The sequence below is a fragment of the Thamnophis sirtalis genome, unplaced genomic scaffold (genome assembly GCF_051295495.1).
Source record: "Thamnophis sirtalis isolate CommonGarterSnake01/CBP01778 unplaced genomic scaffold, rThaSir2_p1.2 scaffold_5, whole genome shotgun sequence".
In the NCBI taxonomy this organism is placed as follows: Eukaryota; Metazoa; Chordata; class Lepidosauria; order Squamata; family Natricidae; genus Thamnophis; species Thamnophis sirtalis.
The window spans coordinates 25,790,480-25,815,994 of NW_028261385.1; the positions used below are offsets into that span (position 1 = coordinate 25,790,480).

Below are 25,515 nucleotides of genomic sequence, written 5' to 3' on the forward strand. Positions count from 1 at the left end.
TACATAACTTCAGCTTAAGTGATATCTAATATTTATTAGTAATATAAAGATGCTTAAAAATATTGGTTATCTAAAAGTAAAATATTCTTTGAGCTCAATAGTAAGGAGCATTGGAAGGGGAAGACAGACAGAACAGAATAGTGAAAATTATTGAAAGGGAAATGAAAGTGCAGTGATCAGATTGGATGCAAAGGGAAATGAAGAAACTATGAGGTAGGGATTTTTTAGGGCTTGGTGTATATTGGATGGCAGAAGAAGAGAAGAGAGGAAAGAGGAGAAGATTGATTGAGATCTGGGCCACGTGAAGTGTGGAAAATGCTTGAAGCTATGGGCTGGATGGGTAATGATTTAGGTATCTGTGAGATATTGTTCAGAGCTTGGGCAACACAAGTAGCAACCTGAATTAGCAGCAGTGCATGGGCCATCCAGTTTAGATGAAGACGTTCCAGGAACTAACAAAGAACTTGTCAACAAATTTGCAGCAGCCAGAGGACAAGAAAGATTTGCAAAAATGGATGGGGTGGCCTCCTGCCAGATGGTGTCAGGCCTTGGAATATCTTTGACAGCAGGTTATGCCCAAGAGATTTAGGTTTTCCAGTTTGTCTGAGCCCTGCTGCTGCCACAATTAAATATATCTGCCAGCACACATACTATTATGGAGACTAAAGATTTTGCAATGGAGTTGATCTCTAGAAATTGGGAGACTGCTATATGGCATGCAAGGCTAAGCAGTTTTGTTTGATGCTTGGTCCATAGGTTCAATTACACTTCCAAATGTAAATTGTTTTGGTGGTTTACTCTGACTTGTAAGAGGGGATTGTAAACCACCCAGAATCCTTTTGGATTAGAGTGGCATACAAATAAACTAAGTAACTAAGTAAGTACTGTAAATTCTGGGAACTACATCAGGGATGGGCTGCTGGGAGTTAGCACGGGTTTGGGCGATCCTCTAGCTAGGATTCTGCCCAGTTCGTCAAACCTCCAAATGCCACCCCTGGCTAACCATGCCCACCCTACTCCTCCCAGGAGCCCGTTCATCATGCCAAGTAAGTGTAGGGCCTGTGGGGAGGCTCAAGGAGGAGGAAAACCATCCTACTGGAAGTTTCTGAAGTCCAGAAATGGCCCTGTTTCTGGCTTCCGGAGAGTCTCCGGAGCCCAGGGAAGCAGTTTTCATCCTTCCAGAGGCTCGAGGAAAGCCTCCGGAACCTGGAGAGTATGGTGTACCACCACTATAGTGCAGGAGGCCGACTAGGCCACGCCCACATGGCTACATCCACCCAGCAACAGGGCAGCAAACCCGTTGCTGCAATTTTTGAAGCCCATCCCTGGACTACATGGCATATTCACACAAAGGTGGCTGCCTGTTTCCAAGACACATTTCATTTTCTCAGTCTAATCAACTGACTGATATTTTCTGGTAGTCTTCCTCCTAAGTATGATCTTTACAGACCTTCACTATCTTGGAAGTTAATAAAGATTGACCCTGGTTAGTGCTTGGATGAAAATTCTAGAACAATGGATTTAGATTTGGAAACTAAAACAAAACCAAAAAGAAACTCTTCCTGAGACAGCAAATGGATCCTGCCAAGAGATCATGGATACAGTAATTGGAAGTCAACTTGTCTCAAGGACGTCTGTTAGTCTATTGCCATGAGTCAGTTTGGAAATTGGTTATATAGATTTGACTAATCATTTTCATTTTTACTAAAAAAATTCACTTATGATGGTATATATTAAATTATTGCAAGTTAATTTATAACATTAGATCATCTGAGGCTGCAACTAATTTGTCCAATTAGTACTGTGTGATTACTTGAGGCAGAAATTAGAGTTAATCACTAGATATTCCAGCAAAAATGATTGTGTTTTTTGTTACTGCTCCTTAACAACAACAACAAAACTTCAAAAAGGCTGCATATAACCACCTTGTATTTTCTTTTCTTATATGATTATTCCAGTTGCTGTTATGGTGATTTGGATTGTAGCCAAGCAATTAAGAATGCAAATAATGCTTGTATACAAATATATTTATAAATATTAATACTGCAAGGGAGAAAAAAGAATAGAGAAAATTATAGTTCTCTATTAATAGCAACATATGGCATTAGAGATTCAGTAAACTAGGTCCAATTAAGTAACACTTTAAATATTTGCTGAGATAAAAGTCATTATAAGCCTTTTATAGGAGACTCTTCTTCACTCAATTTTACATTTTGATAGGCTATTATTTTAATTGCAGTAAACCAAAATTTCAGTATCATAATTGTTTCTGTGAGTTGATAAAATGGTTCCTTCTGCTTTTAATAATTTTCATTTTTTTAAATTTTCTAAACCAGCTGTTATAATTTGCAGTATCTAATTATACTAATGCAAGTACTTTTGAAATGTAACCTTGAAGGTTGATTTTGTTTACATCAATGCTGAGGTTCTCTAAAAGTATCTAGCTATGATTTCCAAACAAAAACCCCTTGTATTAAAGAAATCAGCTGTGTTCTTGTGATAAATCTAACCTGTCTCTTGTTTTCATAATTTGGAGACTTTTTCCAAGGGACAAGAGCTCATTGTTATCACCGTGGTCATGCACATAGTTATATAACATATATATGCCATCGTTATATAACATACTTTATTGCACAAATACAGACATTTGAAAAACATATGCATAAAAATACAGTACTAGCCTTAAAAATGTTCAAAGAGAGGACTTCCATAGCACCAGCTCATTTAACCTTATTCCTTTTAGAAACTATACTTTCCTAAGTCTCTTTTCAACCCAGATTTTTAATTCTCTCTAGCAGTATTAATACTTCACCACCACCAAAAGAAGAGTCTTCTTTTTCTTAAAAATAAACCAGGGGCTTTTTTTCTTTATTACTTTTTCCAGTTTTAATCATACACTCACACACCAATAAATGGGCAATGAAATACTCATAAAAGGGTAGCAAAAAGTTTCTGCTTCAGATGGCCTGTTTTATAAATTATGCATTGCCTTTATGCATTGTTATCTCTCTTTCTGTATTCTCTGCTCTCTTTGCTTTCATTTCTCCCAACAGCTACATTCGGTTTTCAGGCAATGTCCCTGCAAGTCAAACTCATTTATTGCCAAGTAAGGCTTGAATAAAATTCTACAAGGTCCAATGTCAGATATATCCGATAGGCACAAAAAGTACAAACCTGCCAACTACTAAAAATGGCAGTCACCACACGCACCACGTTCCTGTTTTATTTAACTCCTTACTCAGCGAAAGAATATGAAACTGTTCCAATGTTTGGAATCTGCCACATTTACATAACTTGCAGATATTTTCATCTACCCCATAATTGCGGATTTTGAATTGTATCTAGTAGCAGAGTTGAAATACTGAATGGTAAGATGTACAGATCATGCCACCAGAACCAGAAGTTTAGTCTTCTGAGGTTCAGACTCATGCTGGAGCCCATCCTCGTGGAACTTCTTTGTCGCCGGAATTTGTGACATATTCTGGTGAGAGAGAGCTCTTGAGGATGGGCTCCAGCATGCGTGCAAAAGCTCAGAAGACTAAACCTCTGGTCCAAGTGACCAACCCAGTGTTCTGAAGCTGACTCCTTGTCCCGACCAATCCCCCTTTTTATTAAGCTAATGTGAATTCCTGTCATTCACATCCAGCAAAGTCCTGGCAAACAGTCTTTCGAGAATTAATTTACAACCACAGACCTTATCAGGCTTGGACAGCTGCCAGGCCAATAGCTTCCAAACGCAATGCTGTACAAGAAAATACTTGGCAAGGTGCCTCTGAGAGTCACGAACAAATCTTCACACTAAATAAGTGAATTAATTGTTTCCTGCAAATTCCACTCCCCCTTTGCTCCTCTTTGTTCCCTATTCACCGTCCACCTGTGCCTTTACTCCCGAGTCAGGCCTTGTTCCTTAACTGTTCCCTTCTCCTAACAGTTCTGTGCATGCGCACAGCGGGAACAGGCTCCAGCTGTTTTTCTGCCCCACTGATCTCTGACTCCGAAGGCAGCTGATAACCGTTGGATGGCCCTGGCCCCATCTCTGCCTCCAATGCAGGGCACACATCAGAGCCTTCCCGAGACTCCAGGACTGGTCCATGTTCATCCCCAACTTCTCACTGTCTGAGTCTGCCAACAGCTTCGCTGGCGGACCACAACACCCAGAATGGATCCTGCAACATTGGAACATGTATATTTTCCCTCAATCATACAAATCATTCTTCCCTAACTTGCTATCACTGTATAGGCTGATTCACTAACCAAGCTGCTCTCTTTTTCCCAGTTGGTATCATATCACTTTATCTCCAAGGGAATAAATATCCCCACTTTTCTTCCAAGCCCTATGATTACCTGAGAACAGGAAAAAGTTTCTTTCTTGCAGAAACGTTCAGAGGGTGGCAAGAACAATGCAAAAAGGGCTAACCATTTTTTTTTCCTTCTCCACAACTTGCCCCAGGTCCGAAAAGCAATTGCCCATCCCCAGTTCCATATTGGTAAAATAGGAATGGTCTTGAAAAAGGCTTTGGAGAAATGCAAGCAGAAGTCTGCTTTATTCTACATCAAGCAAAGATCTCAGGCAGGCAGGGTTTTGTCCAAGTACGAAGAGAAAGGTATAGTCAGCAAAATAAATAAAACTCTCTAGTAAAAAGAGGATCTGATTCCAATGTGTGTGTGGGGGGTGGGGAGCCAGTAAAGTGAATTGACAAATGAGCTGCTTGGACAATTCCATATGGAGTTCAGGTTAAAATACTATTACTCTATTGCTGAAGTCGTATTTTCTGCAATCGAGTTTGCAGCGTTTTACCTTGAGTTTGTATCGATTGTTTGCCTGTTTATTATTGAGGTTGAAGTTGAAGTAATCGTTGACAGGTAAGACATTGTAGCAGAGAATTTTGTGTGCTATGCTTAGGTGAAGCCATAGGCAGCGTAGTTCAAGGTTGTCCAAGCCCAAAATTTCATGCCTGGTGTCATAAAGTATTCTATTGTTAGCAGAGGAGTGGAGTACTCTTCTCGTGAAATACCTCTGGACCTGCTCGATTGCATTATTGTCTGATATACAGTGTGGATTCCAGGCAGAAGAGCTGTATTCAAGGATTAGTCTGGCAAAGGTTTTGTTTTTAAAATCAAGGTTTTTTTGTATCATCATTTCTGCCTCTGTCTATGGAGAGTCTCAGCCATCCAGGTCATGGTTGTCCCAAAGATGCTTCAAGAGGCAACTGAACTTTCTGTTTTTTCTTTGAAGACATTTTTGCTTCTCATCCAAGAAGCTTCTCCTCATCCAAGCTTCATTCAAGAAGCCTCTTTCAATGAGAAGTGAAAGATCTTCAAAGAAAAAACAGAAAGTCCAGTTGCTAGTCCAGTTGGTCTAGTTATGACCAAAATTTCAACCTAGAATAATTTGGTTGGTTTCAGTAGCACACTTGAATTTGACACATCATTGCAAATTATTCTCATCACTTGTTCTTAGTGATAGAAGCAGTGGTCAGAAGAGGAGGTATTGCTTTGTGAGCATTGAGATTGTGGGAATTGTACTTTCTCATGTAATTGGAATGGGTATGAAATTCAGCACCTATCTGAATGAAGTTCAATTGAGCAACTCTAATCAGTTCCAGAGGTTACTATTCATTGCTGTCTAGATGTACTGTGTTTACCACTGGAAAAAGTTGCTAGCATGGAAGCTACAGGATCTTTTTTAATCCATTGTTATATACAGCTCATTGTGTTTTTTCTGATACACCAGTTACCTTAATTGTAACAAGTACTTCATTCTGCTCATATAACAGCAGTGGGAAAACATTAGAGGCTTTAGGGTTTTGTTGTTGTTGCTTTATTAACAACTTCTGGGAGCAATGGGGGAAATGTCTCTGATGATATAGCAATTTTATCAGAAGGGCAAGATTGAAAGGTTTTCAGTATTTGGAGATGGCTCAGCAGGAGTTTAGAGTGGAAAAGAATGTTTTGCCTTGCAGAGACTTAATTTATACTTTCTTTTCTCTCTCTTTCTCCCCCCAAAAAAGTAAAAGTTCCACTGAAAATATATATTTTTTCTGCCAAATTTAGAACTATAATCTTGGAGTGCTCTGGATATCTTTGAATGAGGATTGACGCACTTCATGTATTTTAGAGCCCTTAATTGCCCAACTATAGCATAAAGTATAATTAATAATGACCTTTAAACCATGTGGTTGACCCTGTTTTTCCAACAATATCTTTTATTCGACAGTGCCCACCATTGATGTATTTCAGATCTCTACTAAAGAAAGATTTGGACTGGGGCATCAACTAAAGAAGTAAGTTTCTCCAAAGAGAGACATGAATGTGTTATGCATAAATATTTGCTTCTAGTTGCAAGGTATTGTTTCTGGCAACAATATTTTATAGCAAATGGACTACAATGCATGTTGCATCTACCTTTCTGTATTCTTTTTTTTTTCAACTACTGAAAGAGTTGCAGATAGCTTTGAGCATACAATACATGCTTCTGTATATACTAGACTTTTGTACTAGCTATACTACTATACTTCTAATATAAAAGCTAAAGATAGCTGTTGCTAAGAAAGCATAGGAGTGAGAGCATTTCAATTCAATCAACCAAATCCAGGTTGAAACAGAACATAGATTTTCAGGACTCCCATTGACAGTTCAGACTTAAATTTCCATTCTGGGTAAGGTATGCATGCACTACAATGATTGATTGATTGTTATATCCTGCTCAGATTCCCAGAGTAGTTGTTTGTTTCATATTTTACAGAATTATGCAAACATTTGTTACACAGCAATGGAAAAATGGCAAAGAAAAATCAAACAGTACGCACAATAAAAAACTGTCAGAAAAGAAAGTGAAATCACCCCTGCACATCTTTTCTACATTGCGCAGGTAGGAGAAAGTGATAAAACATGTACCTTGTTGCTATACGCTTTAGTGAAATCTTGTCACATTACTTTCAGCGCAAGCATGTTGACTAACTTTATTTCCCCCCCAACAAACTCAGGATTTAAAAACACTTTTGCAATGGGTTCTACTAGCAATTAATTTTTGTGTTTTTGTGTGTATATTTTTTTTTTTGCTCCCAAGGCCTCCCAGGTGAAGAAAAGGAATATAGTCCACTTAGTCCAGTGATGGCACGCGTGATACAGGTGGCACACAGAGCCATATCTTATGGCATGCGACCATCAGCACGCCAGCTGATTTTCGGCCTTCCAGAGGGCCGGGGAAGGCCATTTCCACCCTCCCCAGGTTACAGGAAAGCCTTTGGAGCCCAGGGAGGGTGAAACACAGGTCCAACGGGCCAATAGAAAGTTGGTTCCCAAACTTCCTGTTGACCCATTGGATCTGTTTTTCACCCTCCCCAGGCTTCGGTAAAGCCTCCAGAACCTGGGGAGAGCTTAAAACAGGCCCAATGGGTCAACTGGAAGTTCGGAAATGAACTTCTGGCTGGCCTGTAAGTCCATTTTTTTACCTTCCCCAGGTTTTAGGAAAGCCCCTGGAGCCTGAGGAGGGTGAAAAACAGGCCCAACAGTTTGGAAATGATCCATTTCCGCCTTCTGAAGGGCCTCTGTAGGTCTGGGGGAAGCCGTTTTCGCCCTCCCGAGGCTTCAGATAAGCCTCCAGAGCCTGAGGAGGGCAAAAACTCCCCCCCCATGTGTGTGTGTGTGGGAGTCACATGCGCAGGGTGGGGATCATGCGCGCATACGCAAGTGGGTGGGGATCACTGAATTGTGGGTGTGGGCATGCACACAAGTGTGATAGCCCATGCACACACAATTTTGGCACGCCTTTACAAAATGTTTCGCCATCACTGACTTAGTCTGTTGAATTTTTTTTTGAAAAAGAAAGCATAATGGGAGTGAGTGGTAGTTGTGTTCATTTCTGAACAGTTTTGATGATTGCCCAAAGGTCTCTTTTTTATATATGATAAAAGCACTGCCAGTCTCTTTGCAAAATAGAGGCTCATTGCTTGACGTATCCTGAAATTGCTATATGAGAATGTGGCAGTTTATGTCCATGTGATCAAACATGAGAAGTGCCTCCAGAATGAAGAGGAATAGTATATTTGGGGTGGATGGGAAGTAAGAAGCACCTCCATCTGCTCTTCTCTGATTTGGTGAATATTTCTCTGGATTTTGTTTCTAAAGAAAATAAATATTAGCAGTATTAGAAAAGTGATGTAATATCACTTCTGCATCCCAAATTGGAATGGTCCTCTTATTCTTTGATAGATCGGGATAATTTGGAGGGGATCACAGCTAAAATCTTATTCTTCTTGGTATCTTCCACTTGCCACTTCCTAGGAGCAGACCGTTTATATCCAAAGGCTGAACTGATGCCACACAGAGAGTAATCATTTGTCCATTCCTATTTACTCTGTGAGGAGGGTTGCAGATTTTTTAAAATATCTACTAGTCATCTCCCACCCACAAGACACACAATCTGCGACTGAAGAAATGGATTTGCATGCAGTTTTTGTAACTGATTTCCTTTAGATTCTAATTCTTTGATTTTAAAAGTATACGTGTCAGGGTTCCAAGTAATAGCCCCATAGACAGCAGAACTCCAAGGCAGGCAGATTCCTCAAAGAACATTTTAATTAGAGGTATCATATTGGCTCAAACTGGTGAAAACTGACTCTGAAAGTTCCTGCAATTTTCATCTGATTAAAAACAAAAGTTCCCCCTTTCCCCCCAATAGTCAGTCATATTGTCAAGTCAAGGTGCTGGCTGGTCGCATAGTAACCAGACTCCTCTCTTCGGCACCTGTTGGAATGTCCTTGGTTCCCTCAGGAAACTATTTTGTTTTGGCTACAAAACCCCCCATCTAATTATGTTCCCTCTCCCTATCCCATCTTTGCATTGTGGCAAACCTGAAGCCTCAAAAATGGCCCCAGCCAGGTTCGCTTCAGAGTTGACACCGGAATTCCTTAAGCTATTAGAAATTCTAGGTCAATTAAAATAGCCTTTAATATTCATTATATTCACAGACCTCAACAGGTATGCAACTTTGTGTGTCCAAAATAACTCAGTAGTTCCCTTTATTTTAAATGTGTGTTCACCAATGTGCGTGTGTCCCTGGATAACTCACACTGTCTATGCAATTTCCTTCCCTGACCTTCACCCACTGCCTTGCAGAGATCTATTAGTAGCACAATAAATATAGTAGACACTTCAAAAAAATATACTTGTAATTTGTCAGTTACATCTGGCAAGATCTCACTGCTTTAGGGAGGTTACTGATCTGCTTAGTGTCCTGATGGAGAAAATTCATAGACCCATGAAATAACTATTAAGCTATGTTCATATTTGAACATAGATAATTTGCATAATTGGTGAAGCACCTTGTCTCTACTCTTTTGTTCGTTCTATTTAACAAACTTTTCTTTTAAACAAGGCAGCTGTGTAATTTAATTGTTTAATGATTTGAATACCATCCAACTGAAAAGCTGTTTTCAATTAATCAGGCAACCCATCCTTAAAAAAAATTTTTTTTTTAAAAAGATAAACAGTACTGCAGATAGAAAGTGTTCTTTTAGAAGTTGCATCACCTCTCTATTCTACAGAGTTGAGAAATTTCTTTTCTGAGATGCTGCCTCCTACAAAGTAAATATTGAAAACAGGTTTTTGGAACTGCTATATTATCCATATGCTAATTTATAAACAATTTTCCACCAATTAATTGAAAGTCAGACAATGGTAATGTTATTTGGAATCCTCAGTGACTCTTCTTTCCACAACACAGTCACTAACATGGTCAAATCAACGTATCAGTGGTTCTACAACACACAATCATACTGATTCGGTTTAAAAAGGCTTACTAGTTTGAAAATGTAGAGCCCTATACATTTTCTCTAGGACTTTGTTTTCCCATGATTCTTTGTGTCACCAAAGTATTGGCAAAAATATAATTAGCTTCTTCTCTGTTGGCTAGAAAAGCAGCCACTGCAGTCAGTCAGTATTTGAAAAATATGTTCATTGGTATCAAACCCTGACAGTCTCTCAGTCTCCCAATTGCAGAATATAACTCCAAAAAAATAGATTTTCATTAGTTGGAACAATGAAAAGACAAAGATTAGATTATCAAATTTATATTTTATCTCTCATTAGTCATTGAGTAAGATAACTCAGGACTTTCTTGATGCCTTTGATCCTCTTTCTAATTGTCTGTTGACTTGGAGAAGGTTGTTTTCCCCTTTAGAAGATATAAAAAATAATGTTAACCTCTTCTGGTTGTGCCAGATTTCAAAAGCATCTGCTCTCAAACTCAGAATTCCATTACAGATCCATCACAAGCTAGATTTTTCAGATTGTCAACTCTAACAATTTTAGAATTGAAATTAAAATTTGGAAAATAGGTCAATCTATTTTCCAAAGGCACCAGAAGGCAAGACAAGAAACAATGTATGGAAACCAATCAAGGTGAAAACTAGGAACTAAGGGGAAATTTCCTAACAGAGAACAATTAACCAGCGAAATGGCTAGCTTTCAGAAGCTGTGGATGCTCCATCACTGGAGGCTTGTAAGAAGAGACTAGACAGCCACTTGTATGCAATGGTATAGGGTCTTCTGCTTGAGTGGGGATTGCACTAGAAGATCTCCAAGGTCCCTTCCAACTCTGCTTTCTATTATTCTGTTAACATTTTATTTTGGGGGAGTAGGGCCATCCGGCTGTTTTAGATGGTCTTATGAATCGATTGACCAGGTGGAATTTGTATGTATGACTGCATGTGTTTTAGGTGAAATTCCATCCCTATATGATAGTTAATTGGTCAATTAAATCCTTTTTTATTTTCTCACAAGCTACTAATCTCACCACTGAGTTTATGTAAGATGTACTGTAGAGTCAATATTTCAACATCAATTTTAGAAAACAGGCATTGGTCAAAATAATCAATATAACTTTCAAAGGACATGAGTAGATAGATTTTTTTTTTGTTATCCATTCTGCTATCATTGATTTAATAAAGAAGAGATGAGCTATTGGTTTGACTTGGGAAGAATATATCATTTCTATTATTTAATAAATTAGTTTAAGCAATAAACTGTAGTTAGTTGGAGGCTTGGTGAGTATTCACTATCAAATATTTGAGAGCCAGTTTGATGTAGTGGTTAAAACACTAAACTAGAAATTGGGAGACCATGAGTTCTAATCCTGCCTTTGGTTTGAAGTCAACTGAGTGACTTTGGGCCAGTCACTCTCTTGTCAGCTCAAGGAATAAGGTAACAGTAAACCACTTCCAAAAATCTATAAAGAAAGCTAATGCCCAAAAGGTTGGGGGCCACTGATTTAATTGGTGATACTGGTTATATGGATAACCTATAATTTGAAGCTGAAGAAAAACATTCTCATGTTGATGTTTCTCATAGTGATCTAGGGCCTACATGTACTCTAATTAATTATTTTCTCTGGTTGTCTTTAAGGTCGCCGAGTTATCCTCCACCAGGCTGTGGGAAAAACAAATCAAAGCTGAAACCTGAACAAGATGGTATCTCAAAAACCCACATGTTATTGAGGAGGACTTGTTCTAGCACAGTTAAATCTGAGGACTCCTGTGTGGCAAAATCTCACAGAACCTTTGGTCGCTCGCTGTCCAGCGAACATACAATGACCATTAAGTCACACAAACTGTTGAACCACTCTTGCTCTGCAACCATCAAGCAGGATGAAGGCATCACGTTAAAGTCCCACAAACTGCTGAATAGACCATGCTCTGGGGATATGCGATGTGAGCACAACAGTACTTTGAAGCCCCACAAACTTTTAAGCAGGTCTTATTCCAGTAATCTTAGGATGGATGAATTAGATGGGTTGAAGAACCACAAGTTACTCAGCAAGAGTTATTCCAGTGCCCCCAAATCATCTAAAATGGAACTTTTCAAAGAACCCACAATAACAGAGGGCAGGAGACTCTCTCTTACCTCAGGGCTTATTGGTATCTTAACACCATCCACATCTTCGCCATCGCCATCCGCTGTGCGTAAACGGTTTTCTTCTGTGAGCTTTTTCTTTTCTTCCCACATATTTTTAGAATGGTTAAATGCATAAGGATCTTAGGAAAGTCCGAGTACCTTTGCTCATAAATTTGGTGTGCGGATCGATTCTGCTAATGCTCAGGGAACCTCACCACATTTTAGAAAAGTAGATTTTTTTTCCTTCTACATATCCACAGACTTGGTAAACATTGCAAGCCTTCAGCATCACTGTAGAATTCAGTATGATTGCCCAGTTCCCTTGGCCGATGAGTGACCCGAGATTTTATGGGAGAGTCTGGTTTATGAATTTTGTGCACATTTTAAAACTTCATTTTAATTTCATTGAAAATTATTTGATTATTACTTTCAGGATTGATAGATAACTTGATCTGAATTACTAGTCCTTGATCTATACCAGGGGTGTCAAACTTGATTTCATTAAGGGCCGCATCAGGGTTGTGTTTGACCTCAGGGGGCGTGGTCAGGGGGCATGGTCAGCTTGACATCACTTGTGTCGGGGTGCCTGTGGTGGCCCAAGCATTCTACCAGCAAAAATGGAGCTCATGTGGGCCTCATGCGGCCCTCCAAGGTCTGTTTTTGCTGGCAGAAGCAGGGCGGCCTCGCAGCACGCGGGCCTTGAGTTTGACACCCCTGATCTATACTAATAAACCTTGCTGAATTAAACTATAATTCTTAGCAAATATTGGTGGGCATAATTTAAAGGATTTAGAGGAGGAAAAATGAAAGGAAATGCTACTATACAAGTACTGGATGAATTTTTCAGAATGTTGTGTTTGTATGCTGTGGGTGGTTGCGCATGTCTCTATTTAATGACTATAAGTTATCAGTGTCATACACTAAGGCATACATCCAGAAGACTTTCAGCATTTTCTCAATATAGCGATATTTAATGGGGTTATTATAACCAATCTTTCAGTCATTATATTGTTTCCTACACAATGTACTCTGGGAAGTAGCTCTCAAAGATACACTAGATAATGTCACAAGATATAATGGGAAATTTTTAGTACTAAAAATAGAGTGGCCCACCTTCCTTTCTACAGTAAAAGCAGAAATGATCATTGAATAATCTGTATCATGTCTTACACTAAACAATCCAATTTTAAATTCTCATGATCTGAACTATTACTTCTTTGTGGCAATTAGTGTGTACAGGATATGTGAGTAGAAACATATATAAATGTAGGTGATATTAGCATACATACATTAATATACCCTGTTTCCCCAAAAATAAGACTTTCCCGGATAATAAGCCCAATCAGGCTTTTGAGTGCATGCGCTAAAATAAGATCTCCCTGAAATATATATATATATGTGTATGTGTATGTGTATGTGTAAAAAGTTTCCATAGTAGATATTTATATTTATATTTATAAATGCAAATCAGTGGTTTTCTTACAGGAGATGAGGTTTTTCATCAAAACGTCCACTTTCGAGGAAGAAAACGTTTTTGGACAAACAGTTAAGGAAAACACATAAAAATATATAGTCTCCTTTCTCTTCCTCCTCCTTTTTTTTCTGAATCCTCTGTTGCTCACAGTTCATACAGAGTTATGCAAAACTACTCTGGAGCTTTGATTCCCAGAATTAATCCATAGAACAAAACTGAGGGGGCTTTGGGAGCAGAGGGCAAGCTTGACAAGGTTTCCTAGCCTAATTGACCTCATTTGATAAAGTCTAGTTGTAGAGCCTTTGGGAATCTGTTCAAGACAGCTATACGAACATAACTTGTGCAAGACTTTGAACTTCCTTGCACACTTAGTGCTGACTTTGATTTGAAGCTTTTTGGATGTGGGCTCACCTCTGCTGAAGAAATAAACTTCTTCAGGCCAAGGTGACACTTACTCAGTCCCCAAAATAAGCAAAGCTTAGACAAAATCAAATGGTGCTTTAATTTCCTAACATTAATTGAATTATATGTAGTTGATAGGATTACTTTTTATTTAGCTTTTTACCCGTTCCTTCCAGTGGTGAAATTCATTTATTTTTACTACTGGTAAAACTAGTGGGCATGGCAGGGGAAAGATACTGCAAAATCCCCACTCCTGGGCCAGCCAAAGGTGGTACTTGCTGGTTCTCCGAACTACTCAAAAATTCCGCTACCGGTTCTCCAGAGCCTGCTGAATTTCACCTCTGCTTCCGTCATGTTATAATAAAAAATAAAGAAATAAAATAAATATATATAGAGAGAGAGCTATAGAAAACCATGACATTGTTGTGTTCTTCCCATCTAAAAAGGGAGGGAGGGAAGGAAGGAAAAGGAAAAGGAAAGGAACTTATTCTATATTAGGACACTAGTTTTTGTCACCAAACTCCAAACTCTCAATAAGTCCAAGACTTCTTTAATTAACAGTGATGGTAATGGAATGGGATCTTACATATTCAAAGCATGTGCTACACACTCAGCAGTTCACAGCAGGTACTATATTAGCATAGAACTTTTTTTTTTTTAAAAAAAAAATTCTGTTTCAATATGAAACCAAGCAACAGAAATGCAAGCCTAACCAGTATTGGTCTTAGGTTTCTCTTGGGGTTTTATTATTTATGAATATTGAAGTAGCATTTTGAAAAGGACATATTGTTTTCCCTTTTTCTCTCTCTTCCAAATGAATTATTTTCAACTCCCCCCCCCCCCAGTGCATTGATAAATGAATGCACTGGGTATAGAACTGCTTAAAAAGATCCAACTGAATTCCAGTGAAATAGCAAATAGTTCTGCATGTCCTCCGGAAACTGAATACTATTTAGTTTGCATCGTTATATTATAGGTAATACTAAATTATATCAAGGCTTATGCATATTCAACCTGCAGCATTCCTGATGTTAGTTTTTTCTTTTGTTTTTAAACAGCCAAATTATGGTGCAAAATCTGTTCCAATAAGAGACCACGGCTTTCTCGTGCAGGTAGGTCAGAATGCCTGATGAGTTTTACAAACTTGCAGAAGGCTGAGCTGCTTATTAATTATTTTAAGCAGATTGTATTATTCTATTTTCTGTTGTTCTCAGACAATTGAGTTTGCTGAGCAGCGGATACCTGTACTAAATGAATATTGTGTAGTTTGTGATGAACCTCACGTATTCCAGAATGGACCCATGCTCAGGGTAAGTTCAATAAACTTCACAGAAAGCTATGTAATATGGTGTGATACCATGGTGAGATTCAGAAATTTTTTACTCTCAGTTCTGTGGGCGTGGCGTGGCGTGGCTTGCTGGGCGTGGCAGGGGAAGGATACTGCAAAATCCCCATTTCCACTCCACTCCAGGCAAGGATACTGTAAAATTTCCATTCCCTCCCCACCCCACTAATCTACTTTCCAGCTCCTGTTTTCCTAAGCAGGCCAACAGAAGAAGACCCAGCCAATCATATGGGACTCGGGAGGCATTGAATATATGGGGGTGGACCAAGTCAGAGGTGGTATTTGCCGATTCTCTGAACTACTCCAAATTTCCGCTACCGGTTCACCAGAACCAGTCAGAACTGGCTGAATACCACCACTGGTGTGATATACTTGCATGTGCTCCTTTAGGAAATTTGCAGGGGAGGATTATAATTCACCTTGTCTGCCCTGCCACGGTAATGTAAAGTTTGATTTAGCAAAGCTTGTCATGTTCTTCATTTGGATTCTGTGATTCTTAGTTGAGGCAAAGGAGATAATGCATATTTAAAAATGAAAGAAAATTATGTTTGGAACAGATAAGATCACATATCTTTTGTACCAGTTTAGAGGAGATTAACCCTGACTGCTCTTTAGAAGGCCAGATGCTGAAGATGAAACTTAAATACTTTGGCCACCTAATGAGAAGGAAGGACTCACTGGATGAGCCTGATGCTGGGAAAGTTTGAGGACAAAAGAAGAAAGGGATAACAGCGAATGAGGTGGCTGGATGGAATAACTGAAGCAGTAGGCGTGAGCTTAAATGGACTCCAGAGGATGGTAGAGGACAGGAAGGCCTGGAGGAATGTTGTCCATGGGGTCGCGATGGGTCAGACACAACTTCCCAACTAACAACATAGGAACATAGAACAGGCACACATGGCCCTATGTGTCAGCTGTAGACTTTTTATTGTAAATATCAGATTCCATGAAATAAGCCTGGAACGTTTGTGTTATGCGAGTAGTGGTCACTAGTTTGTTCATTCCGCTGTGGTAATAACTTATAGCAAGTTAAGAAAGTGTGTAGATACACAGTTTAGCAACTTTGCAGATGAGTGTGTGCGTGGCAGGGAGGAGGAGAATTAAGCAGGGTCCTATTTGATTAATACTTGGATTGAAGGATTGAGGGCCTCTCACAAGCTATCATTTCCAGGATCTTCTCAAAGTGGTACTGATAGGAGAGCCTGTGCATCTTAGGTGGCTGTTTTGTGTGATGGATTGGTGGAAGCATAACTCTAGTTTGATATCTGTTTCAGTCCATCCATCAAGGTGTCTTATTCACTGAATCTCAGTATGTGGCCCATCTTTCTGAAAACGTAGATAGATGCCATAGACAGACTCTGAATCAGCCTTGAAAAATGCTGCAAAGTCGCCCCCCCTCCTCAAATTGTATCTTTAGTACATGTTATGGAGAAGAGGAAGGAGACATTTCTATAGGTACTGAAAGACAGGGCAAGAAGTCCTGCCCTTTAGTTGATGTTTGAAGAAAATTAAGTGATTGTTTTTCAGAGAAGGAAAAATAATGATGGACAGGGATAGCTACATTACGTCAGAATTCTCACATGCAGTCAGTGGATGCATTATGCAGGGGTGTCAAACCTGATTGCATCATGGCCCTATTGCAGTGGTTCCCAAACTTGGCAACTCTGCTGGCTGGAGAATTCTGGAAGTTGAAGTCCACAAGTCTTAAAGTTTCCAAGTTTGGGAACCACTGCCCTATTGGGACATATTGTGCCGTATTGTGACATATTGGGATGGGTTTTTTTGCCTTTGTGGAGCCGGACGGGCCCATGCGGACCATATCTGGCTTGTGAGCCGGCAGTTTGACCGACCTAGCATTATGGATGGCTGTTTCAGAATCCTTTTTTAATAGTATAATATTAATATTATAACATTTCAACACTAGTGCTTTGTTGAAAATGTGGTTTAGTGGTTTAGTGGTTTATTCGACTTGTATGCCGCCCTATTCCCAAAGGGACTCAGGGTGGCTGACAAACCAGGAGGGAAGGGGAACAAATACAAAAGAGTAAAACAGAAACAAAACAACAATACAAAACAATTTTAAAAGTCACAACAAGCACAACCAATTCGAGTAGGGGTGGAACTCAACAGCCCCAGGCCTGCTGGAACAGCCAGGTCTTAACGGCTTTACGGAAAGTCTAAAGGGTGGCGAGGGTCCGAATCTCCACAGGGAGATCGTTCCAGAGGGCCGGAGCAGCCACAGAGAAGGCCCTCCTCTGGGTGGTCGACAGCCGGCATTGGCCGGCAGATGGAATTCGGAGGAGGCCTAATCTGTGGGATCTAATGGGTCTATGGGAGGTGATTGGTAGAAGGCGGTCTCTCAAGTACCCAGGTCCAATACCATGTAGGGCTTTATAAGTGACGACTAGCACCTTGAAGCGTATCCAGAGACCAATAGGCAGCCAGTGCAGCTCCCGGAGGATAGGTGTAACGTGGGTGTACCGAGGCGCACCCACAATCGCTCGCGCAGCTGCATTCTGGACAAGCTGAGGTCTCCGAACACTCTTCAAGGGCTGCCCCATGTAGAGCGCATTGCAGTAGTCCAGTCTTGAGGTCACAAGGTCGTGAGTGACTGTTGTGAGAGCCTCCTGATTCAGATAGGGACGCAATTGGTGCACCAGGCGGACCTGGGCAAATGCCCCCCTGGTCACAGCCGACAAATGGTGATCTAAAGTCAGCTATGGATCCAGGAGGACTCCCAAATTGCGAACCCTGTCTGAGGGGCATATAATTTCACCCCCCAGCCTGAGAGATTGAATACATGGCCAATTTTTGGAAGGGAAAAACACAAGCCACTCGGTCTTGTCAGGATTGAGAGCCAGCTTGTTCACCCCCATCCAGACCCTAACATCCTCCAGGCACTGACACATCACGTCAACCGCTTCACTGAAGCGTTGTCTTCTGCAATTTTCTTCCTTCACTTAAATTGGGGATGGGTGGGGGAGAATGCTTTCAAGTTTTCTTTCAGAGGAAAAGAAGGATTTGGTGAAGTCATAAGCCATCTTAAGGTCTTCATAAATATCCTGCCACAAATCTCTCACTTCTCTTCTATTCCAAAGAAAAGCTATCTAGACTTACAGCAGTTGTGTTGTCAACCTTCTCCTGGCATCTCTGCCTTTCCCATTTCTGTTCAAGCATACCTTTCTGAGCTAAAGTCATTTCCTTTCTGCCCATTGGGAACAGCTTTTTAAGTGAAACTTCAGGGAGGCCAGAGCTTCATTTCAGCTTCTTAGCACATCACAGAGAGGAGTCAGCTAGCTGTTGCCTTCTCTTTAGAGCTTCAGAGGAATCCCAGAATAACAATGAAGGAGATTAGGAATTGAAGAACTGAGAGTTCACAGCTAGACCTAAGGAAAGAAGCAAACAAACAAACAAGGACTATTGGATGGATGGTGGATTTCCATCCCTTGCAATAGATTTGGATTTGGACAAGCCCAATGACCTATGCTTTGACCTTTAAAAGGATATTTTTGGGGAGCTTTAGTTACTCTTCCACTCCCTCATTACCCTTCAAATTAGTGGAAATAATAGGATGGTTGTATATAATGCATGGTGTCATTTGGATTCCAGCATTGAACAGGAAGCTGGACTTAGTTCCTTTCATAATTTCATAGAAATATGGGTTTGGAAGATTCCCTGCTCTATTCTGCATAAAGTAACATAAAGGAGAATATCTGTAGCTAATTGCTGAAAGAGCAATGGAAAAATATCTGAAGGAATTGAATAATTGTAGAATACTACTATTGAAGCTAGTATATCTTTAACACATTATACAATAAACACCTGTCTATTCCAGGTCCTTGGGAAGGACTCGAGAGATAGATAAAAATGCCAAATCCAGTTTAAATATCTGACTGATCCTGCAATGGACCATAATAATAACACTCAGCTTTTGCAAGCAGATTGCACAAACTGGTTATAAATGATATGATGCATACAGCTGCCCAAATGATTCACTGGAACATCTGTACAGATTATCAAGTGCCAGCAATATAAAACTGGTGGGAACATATAGGGATTGGTTTAGTTTAGGATTAAATTTACTAAGTGAAATAATTATGAGTTGGGTATGCAAAGTAATTATTTCTTCCAATATTATTATTTCTAAATATATCTAATAGTCAGAATTAAAATAAAAGGATGCATTTGATGAATTATAAACATTTACCACTGCAAGTTCAACAACTTTATATATGAATTTCATGGCCAGTGTATAAGTAGTTCATGATATATGACCATAATGGGTCTGGAATTTCCATTGTAAGTCATTGTGGTTAAAAATCAAGTCCAACCTGATTTTATTAAGATTTTTATGACGATTGTTAAGAGCAGGAGTGTCAAACTCAAGCTCCGCAGGCTGGATCCGGCCCATGGTAAGCTTAAATCTGACCCACGAGACCGGCCTGGAAATAGGAAAGGATCAGTCTGTGGTGCCACTGGCAGCCAAGATGGGGCCCGGGGGGAAGGGGCATGTGCAGCACTTTGCTGGCCAATACGTGGGTCCCCCGCATCCTGTTTTGGCCAGCAAAGTGCTTCAGGAGGCCATCAGGGCCGTCTCTCCCCCCCCCTCCCGAAGCTGGCCCACGGAGGAGAACTACAATGGTGATTCAGACCTCGAAGAAATCCAGTTTGACACCCCGGGTTAAGAGAATCACCATGGTTATTAAATGAGTCATATCATTAAGCAAATCCAGCTTCCCCAGTGAACACTTTTTTGCCATTTTTGCTGGAAATTTGGAAATAGAAATCAGTAAAAAGAGTCACAAATCACGATCAAAAGATTCAGCAATTGGTTTTAAATATGAACTAATTTCCAGGTGCCTGAATTGCAATCATAACCATCGGAATGGTGCAACAGTGCAAACAGGTGAAAATACAGGTCATAAATCACTTTTTCTGTTATAACTTCGAACCATCATTAAATTAGCAGTCATAAATCAGGGCCTGCCAGTATGAGATAGATTATTCCTATGATATAATTTCTCAGTTTGCCATTGCAGTTCTTCCTTAAGCCCCAGAGGCTCACATTCTTTAACTTTGGGGGATAGGTACGCCACTACTGAAAGTTGTACTAAGTCATTCTCTCCTGCTGGCCAGGCTTTTTGTAAAACTATTATCTCATATTCACCAAATCATTTTTTGTAGACTCTTTTCCAGCCAGCTACTTCCTGAGTCCAATTTGTCTGAAATAAAATAGAAGATGAAGATTTAAACAGTTTGTTGTTTCTGGAATTGGAGCTTCATTGTCAATGCTTTCAATATAGACAGCTATTAATTCAAAATTCAACTTTCCTCCCTCTAAATAGTGACTGTTGCTCTTCTTTATTCTAAAAATCAGTGTTCAGTGCATTCTGATATGGTGTTGGAAACTTCATATCTGTAAGCCCAGCAGCTAGTGTCAGTGGCAGTAAACTCAGTACCTCCCTCTCGTTTTTGCTGGGCTTAAGGGTAGATAAGAAGAAGTTGATAACAGAGAGCTGATAAGAGAGAGTTAATTCAAGGCTCCTGTAGAGTTAACTTGCGATAATGAATGGTAAGTCATGGGAAGAGTAGCTCCTTGTGGAGTGGAGCCAGGGTTAGGGTCTATGCTGGGGACAGCTGATGAAAATTATTTCTATAGTTGTTCAGACTGATGCTAGGAAGCCAGTTATAATAAATCAGTAAACTGTCAAAATGAAAGCACACATCCAGGGAGGGAGTGCCAGAAACCGGAAGAACAGCTACTTGGCACGCACTTGTGGGAACGCCAGAAGAGCAGCTCCATGGTGCTGGGAAGCTAAGCTTCCGGTTTCTGGTGTGCGCATGTCCGTCGGTCACTTGATCTTCCAGTTTATGGCTTGCATGTGCGCACAAAGACCAGCTGGTTGGCACGTATGCACACCCCGGAAACCGGAAGTTCGGTTTACCAGTGTGCACATGCACACCAGGGAGCTGCTCTTCCAGTTTCCGGCACTCATGCGCGGGAAACCCACTGTCCTTGCGCATGTGTGAACCAGAACGTGGAAGAGCAATGGGTGACGGCTGGCGTGCCCGGAGACATGGCTCTGCGTGCCACTTCCAGGACATATGCCATAGGTTCGCCATCACGGTAATAAATCATCAACTACAGAGTTATTCCCCAAATAGTTATGTGACATTTGTGCTACCTTGACACTTTCTAATTTGTAATTTTTTTTTTGCATAGTTTTGGACTAGACCACTTTTTATTTATTTATGGGGAGTTTTGTGGTCTCAGAGATTGGGTTCAGCCACATTTCCATGACGGAACAACAACAGAGAAGTAAGATGTTAAGCGACTCCATTGCAGCAGTGACTGACTGCAAGATAGATTTATCTGTTTCAAGCTTGCTTTAAGATCAATTGTCACTCCTTGGGGAGAGAGTGTCAAACAACTGAGTTAAACCTTCCTCCGCTTCCAAAAACTCATCTGAAACCTGTATCTTGCCTTTAATTGCATCTAAGATATTTTTCCCCCTGTGTTCTTCCTATTCTGACCTTGAAGTTGCAGGAGTTCTCCGTTTTACAGATAGTGGATAGTTATGTTTAGGAGGTCTAGAGCTTGCACCATCCTCCGTGGCTTGGCTTGGCTCCCAGAAATTAGCAAGGGCTGGATACAGCTGTTGTTAAATTACACATATTGGCAGAATGCAAAGCCTCCTTTAAAAGTTCTTAAGTTTGAAAACTTGAGGGAAAAATAAACCGCCTGAAAGTTAGCATTATCCTTTTACATCTATGCCTGCTCTGAAGCCAGGAGATTTCTTTAAGCTCATTAGAGTATACTTGCAGAACAAAGAAGCTGTGAAAGTGAGTTTTCTCTTTCATTGCTTGTTTATTCTGCCATCTGCCCTCATTTGAAAAGCCACCAGCAGCCTGAATTAGGATCCCCTGTCTCTACAAAATCAGATTTTCCTCATTTTTTTTTCTGAGAATTTTTGTAGTCTGTACGCTGTACAAAACATGGGTTACAGGTAGGTTTAGAAACATATGAATTGCTATTTAGTTCCATAACCAATTGGGAAATGTAGTTTTCCACTGAAGACTTTAATTCATCTCTCTCTCCCCCCCCTCTCCCTCTCCCTCCCTCTCTCCCCCTCTCTCCCTCCCTCCCTCCCCTCTCTGGCACTCAGAAACTGATCAAATGTAGCAATGATTTGATCTGTTAAAAGGCAATTCTTAGCAACCAAACCCGCGTCTCCATTTAAATTACTCCTAATATAAATGGCACCATCCTGCCTATTAGACCGTCATCTACATAGAAAGGGCAATCATCCCAGTCTAATGATGAATAAGAATTATTAACCAAAGTTACAGAGTTACAGGGAGAAAAGGAGAAGGTAGGAGAAGCTTTCATGTAACAATGAAACAAACAAAATATTAAAAATGTTACAATCTTTATGTAGTTACTTATCAAACACATCTAAATTATATTAAAGTAACCGAAGTATCTTTACAATCCTCAAGGCACGTCACAACTTTTGAGCACCTCTAATGTTTGGGATACAATGGCTAAGACGCTGAGCTTGTCAATCAGATGTTCGGCAGTTCAACAGTTCGAATCCCTAGCGCAATGTAATGGGGTGAGCTCCCGTTACTTGTCCCAGCTTCTGCCAACCTAGCAGTTCGAAAGCACGTAAAAAATGCAAGTAGAAAAATAGGGACCACTTTGGTGGGAAGGTAACAGAGAGTAACAGTAACAGTGCTCCATGCTCCTTTGGTGTTCAGTCATGCCGGCCACATGACTATAGACACATCTTCGGACGGTGTTGGCTCTTTGGCATAAAAATGGAGATGAGCACCACCCCTAGAGCCAGAAATGATTAGCACGCAAATGGGGGAACCTTCACCTTTAATGTTTGGAAATTTAAAGTTTAAAATTTTGATACGCTTAAAACTGGAATAAGTCCTTTACCCTCAGTTGCCTAGAAGTCATCACAACATTAACTTGTTTGGAATTTTCCCTCTGTTGCATCTCAGAGTTGCTTTTCCCTTTTTGATCTTTTCAGCTTATTTCTTACTCCTGCTTTAAATTTTTACCATGTTCCATTAGCATTTGAAATTTGTAGAAAACTCTGCTATATCCTCAGATCTTAAATCTACTAGATTAAAAGATTATATAAAATAAATAGAAACTCAGGAACTGTCCCCTGTCACCATCATGAGGTGACAGATTGTTGGGGGCAATATGATGTGGGATAGTCACAAGATTTGCCTGAATCCCTCTATTCCATTTCTTAATCTTTGGAATGAAGAAAAAGTGGAAGAAGTCAAAAAGCAGTTTCATAATCTCCCTTCCCACTTCTCTTTCAAAATAGCTGCCAGGCATCTGCTCTTCCATAGCTAGGAACATCGATATACCTTTTCCTTCATGGGCAGAAGCGAAGACAAAGCAAGAAATTGTGAAGTCAGAATCCAGCCAGAAAAAAAAATACTTAGGAAAGGGAGTTGCATTTCTTCTCCTCATAAATTAGGGATATTCTCCACACATAAAGCAAACACACTATGTTCACATAATAAACCTTACTGTGCAGGGGTGGGTTTCAAATTTTTTTACTACTGGTTCGGTGGGCATAGCTAGGTGGGGCATGCCCAGGAGATGGAGTCCGGGGAGGAAGGAAACAGACGTTCAGGCGGTCTCGGGGCTCCCGGAGGGTCCATATGTGCAGGGTGCTCGGCTGGCTCCGGTTGCTCCCATGCTGGAGGAGGTGGTCGGTTGCGAAGCCTTGGGGCTACCAGAGCGTCCCATGTGCTCAGGGCACTCAGCTGGCTCCGGTTGCACCAAAGCTTGCAGAGGAGGTCGGTTGCAAGGCCTCAGGACTCCTGGATCGACCCATGTGCTCAGGGCGCTTGGCTGACTCCAGCTGCGCCCAAGCTGGAGGAGACGGTCGGTTGCGAGGTCTCAGGGCTCTTGGAATGGCCCATGTACACAGGGTGCTCAGCTGGCTCTAGCTGAATGCATCCATAGAGTTGGAAGAGGGGTTGTAACCCATTGCATCCATGGTGACAGTGCTCTGTTGAAGCCCTTTCTACTTGCCAATTCCTCTTTATGATCCCTTGGGATCATCCAAATCCTACATCAAGATAAAATCTTGACTCCAAAATGTTCCTTCTTTCTTTTTCCTATTCTTCTCCCCTACTCGCTTTTGAGATTTGCAAGGCATTTTGTTGTTGTTTATTTATACTTATATTTATACTATTTACATGGCTACTGGTCACTGTTTCCAACAGTGGCTGTTGGAAACTAGACTCATCAGTGGTGTTTGTGGAGAGTGAGAAGGAGATGCTCAAAGCAAGCAGGATGGCAGTTAACTTAAAAGGGCATCCATTTAGCAACTTGAATCAAACCAATGATTCAGACTGATACAGCTCAGTTGATATATCCAAAGCATTTTGATCATCCAAATCAAACTAAATCAGTCTGAATCCGTACCAAAACACTAAAAATACTTGTGCCTATGAATGAAGGGTATTCAAACTTGTCCAAACTAAATCATTTGACAAAGTCAGATATTTGCATAGAACTCATTTTCAGTCATGTATTTTAGTGGAATAAGATTCCTTTAAAATGATTGGTCCCCGAATCTATGAAGCCTGCCACAATTATTTTTCTGCCATTTGTGACATGTCCTCTACAGTGCCATCTTGTGTTGAAATGTCAGGCCATTTTTCTTCTTTCAGGTTAAAGCAAATTAACAGCGAAACTCACAAAAATGTCACAGAACCAAGTAGTTCTGACATCACCATATATCTGACAAAAGGCCAAATATGATTAATTTGTGAATGAAAACATCTATAAGTCTATAAGACTTATATAATCTATCTTATAACATCTATAAGATAGAAAGGCCAGCATGGTGGCAGTTAAGACGCTGGCTTGTTGGGTGGAAAGCCAGCTGCCTGGGTTCAAGACCCGAGCGACATGCAACGGGGTAAGCTCCTGTTCTCACCCCAGCTCCTGTCAACCTAGCAGTTGGAAAGCATGGAAATGCAAGTAGATAAATAGGTAGAATTAGGGTGGGAAGGTAACAGCACACCATGATGTCTGCTGGCCATATGGCCATGGAAATGTCTTTTAATGGTTCTTAAAACAGATGAGACTACTGCCCCCTTGAGTCAGAAATACTAGAATACTGCTGCTCCAGTTTTGGTCACCACACTATAAAAAAAGATGTTGAGACTCTAGAACAGTGATGGTGAACCTATGGCACGCTCGCCAAAGATGGCACACAGAGCCCTCTCTGTGGGCATGCATGCCATTGCCAGCTACTCTTCTGGTTTCTGGAGTGTGCATGCATGCCGGCCAACTGGTCTTCCATGTGCCGGGTTGCCAAAAACCCAAAGAGCAGCTGGCCAGCGCATGTGT

General features: G+C 40.6%; 1 protein-coding gene across 2 annotated transcripts in view; it reads left to right on the forward strand.

Moving 5' to 3' along the window:
• The window catches only part of PARP8 (poly(ADP-ribose) polymerase family member 8), a 204,965-nt gene that overhangs the window by 144,933 nt on the left and 34,517 nt on the right, over positions 1 to 25,515 (forward strand). Inside the window, exons 10-14 of one of the 2 annotated variants that reach the window (XM_087715477.1) lie at positions 6,218 to 6,284; positions 6,746 to 6,871; positions 11,407 to 11,980; positions 14,830 to 14,883; positions 14,986 to 15,081. In XM_087715477.1, coding sequence (XP_087571603.1) covers positions 6,218 to 6,284; positions 6,746 to 6,871; positions 11,407 to 11,980; positions 14,830 to 14,883; positions 14,986 to 15,081 — 917 coding nt within the window. The remainder of the gene's footprint in view (positions 1 to 6,217; positions 6,285 to 6,745; positions 6,872 to 11,406; positions 11,981 to 14,829; positions 14,884 to 14,985; positions 15,082 to 25,515) is intronic. The other variant, XM_087715478.1, reaches the window with a different exon arrangement.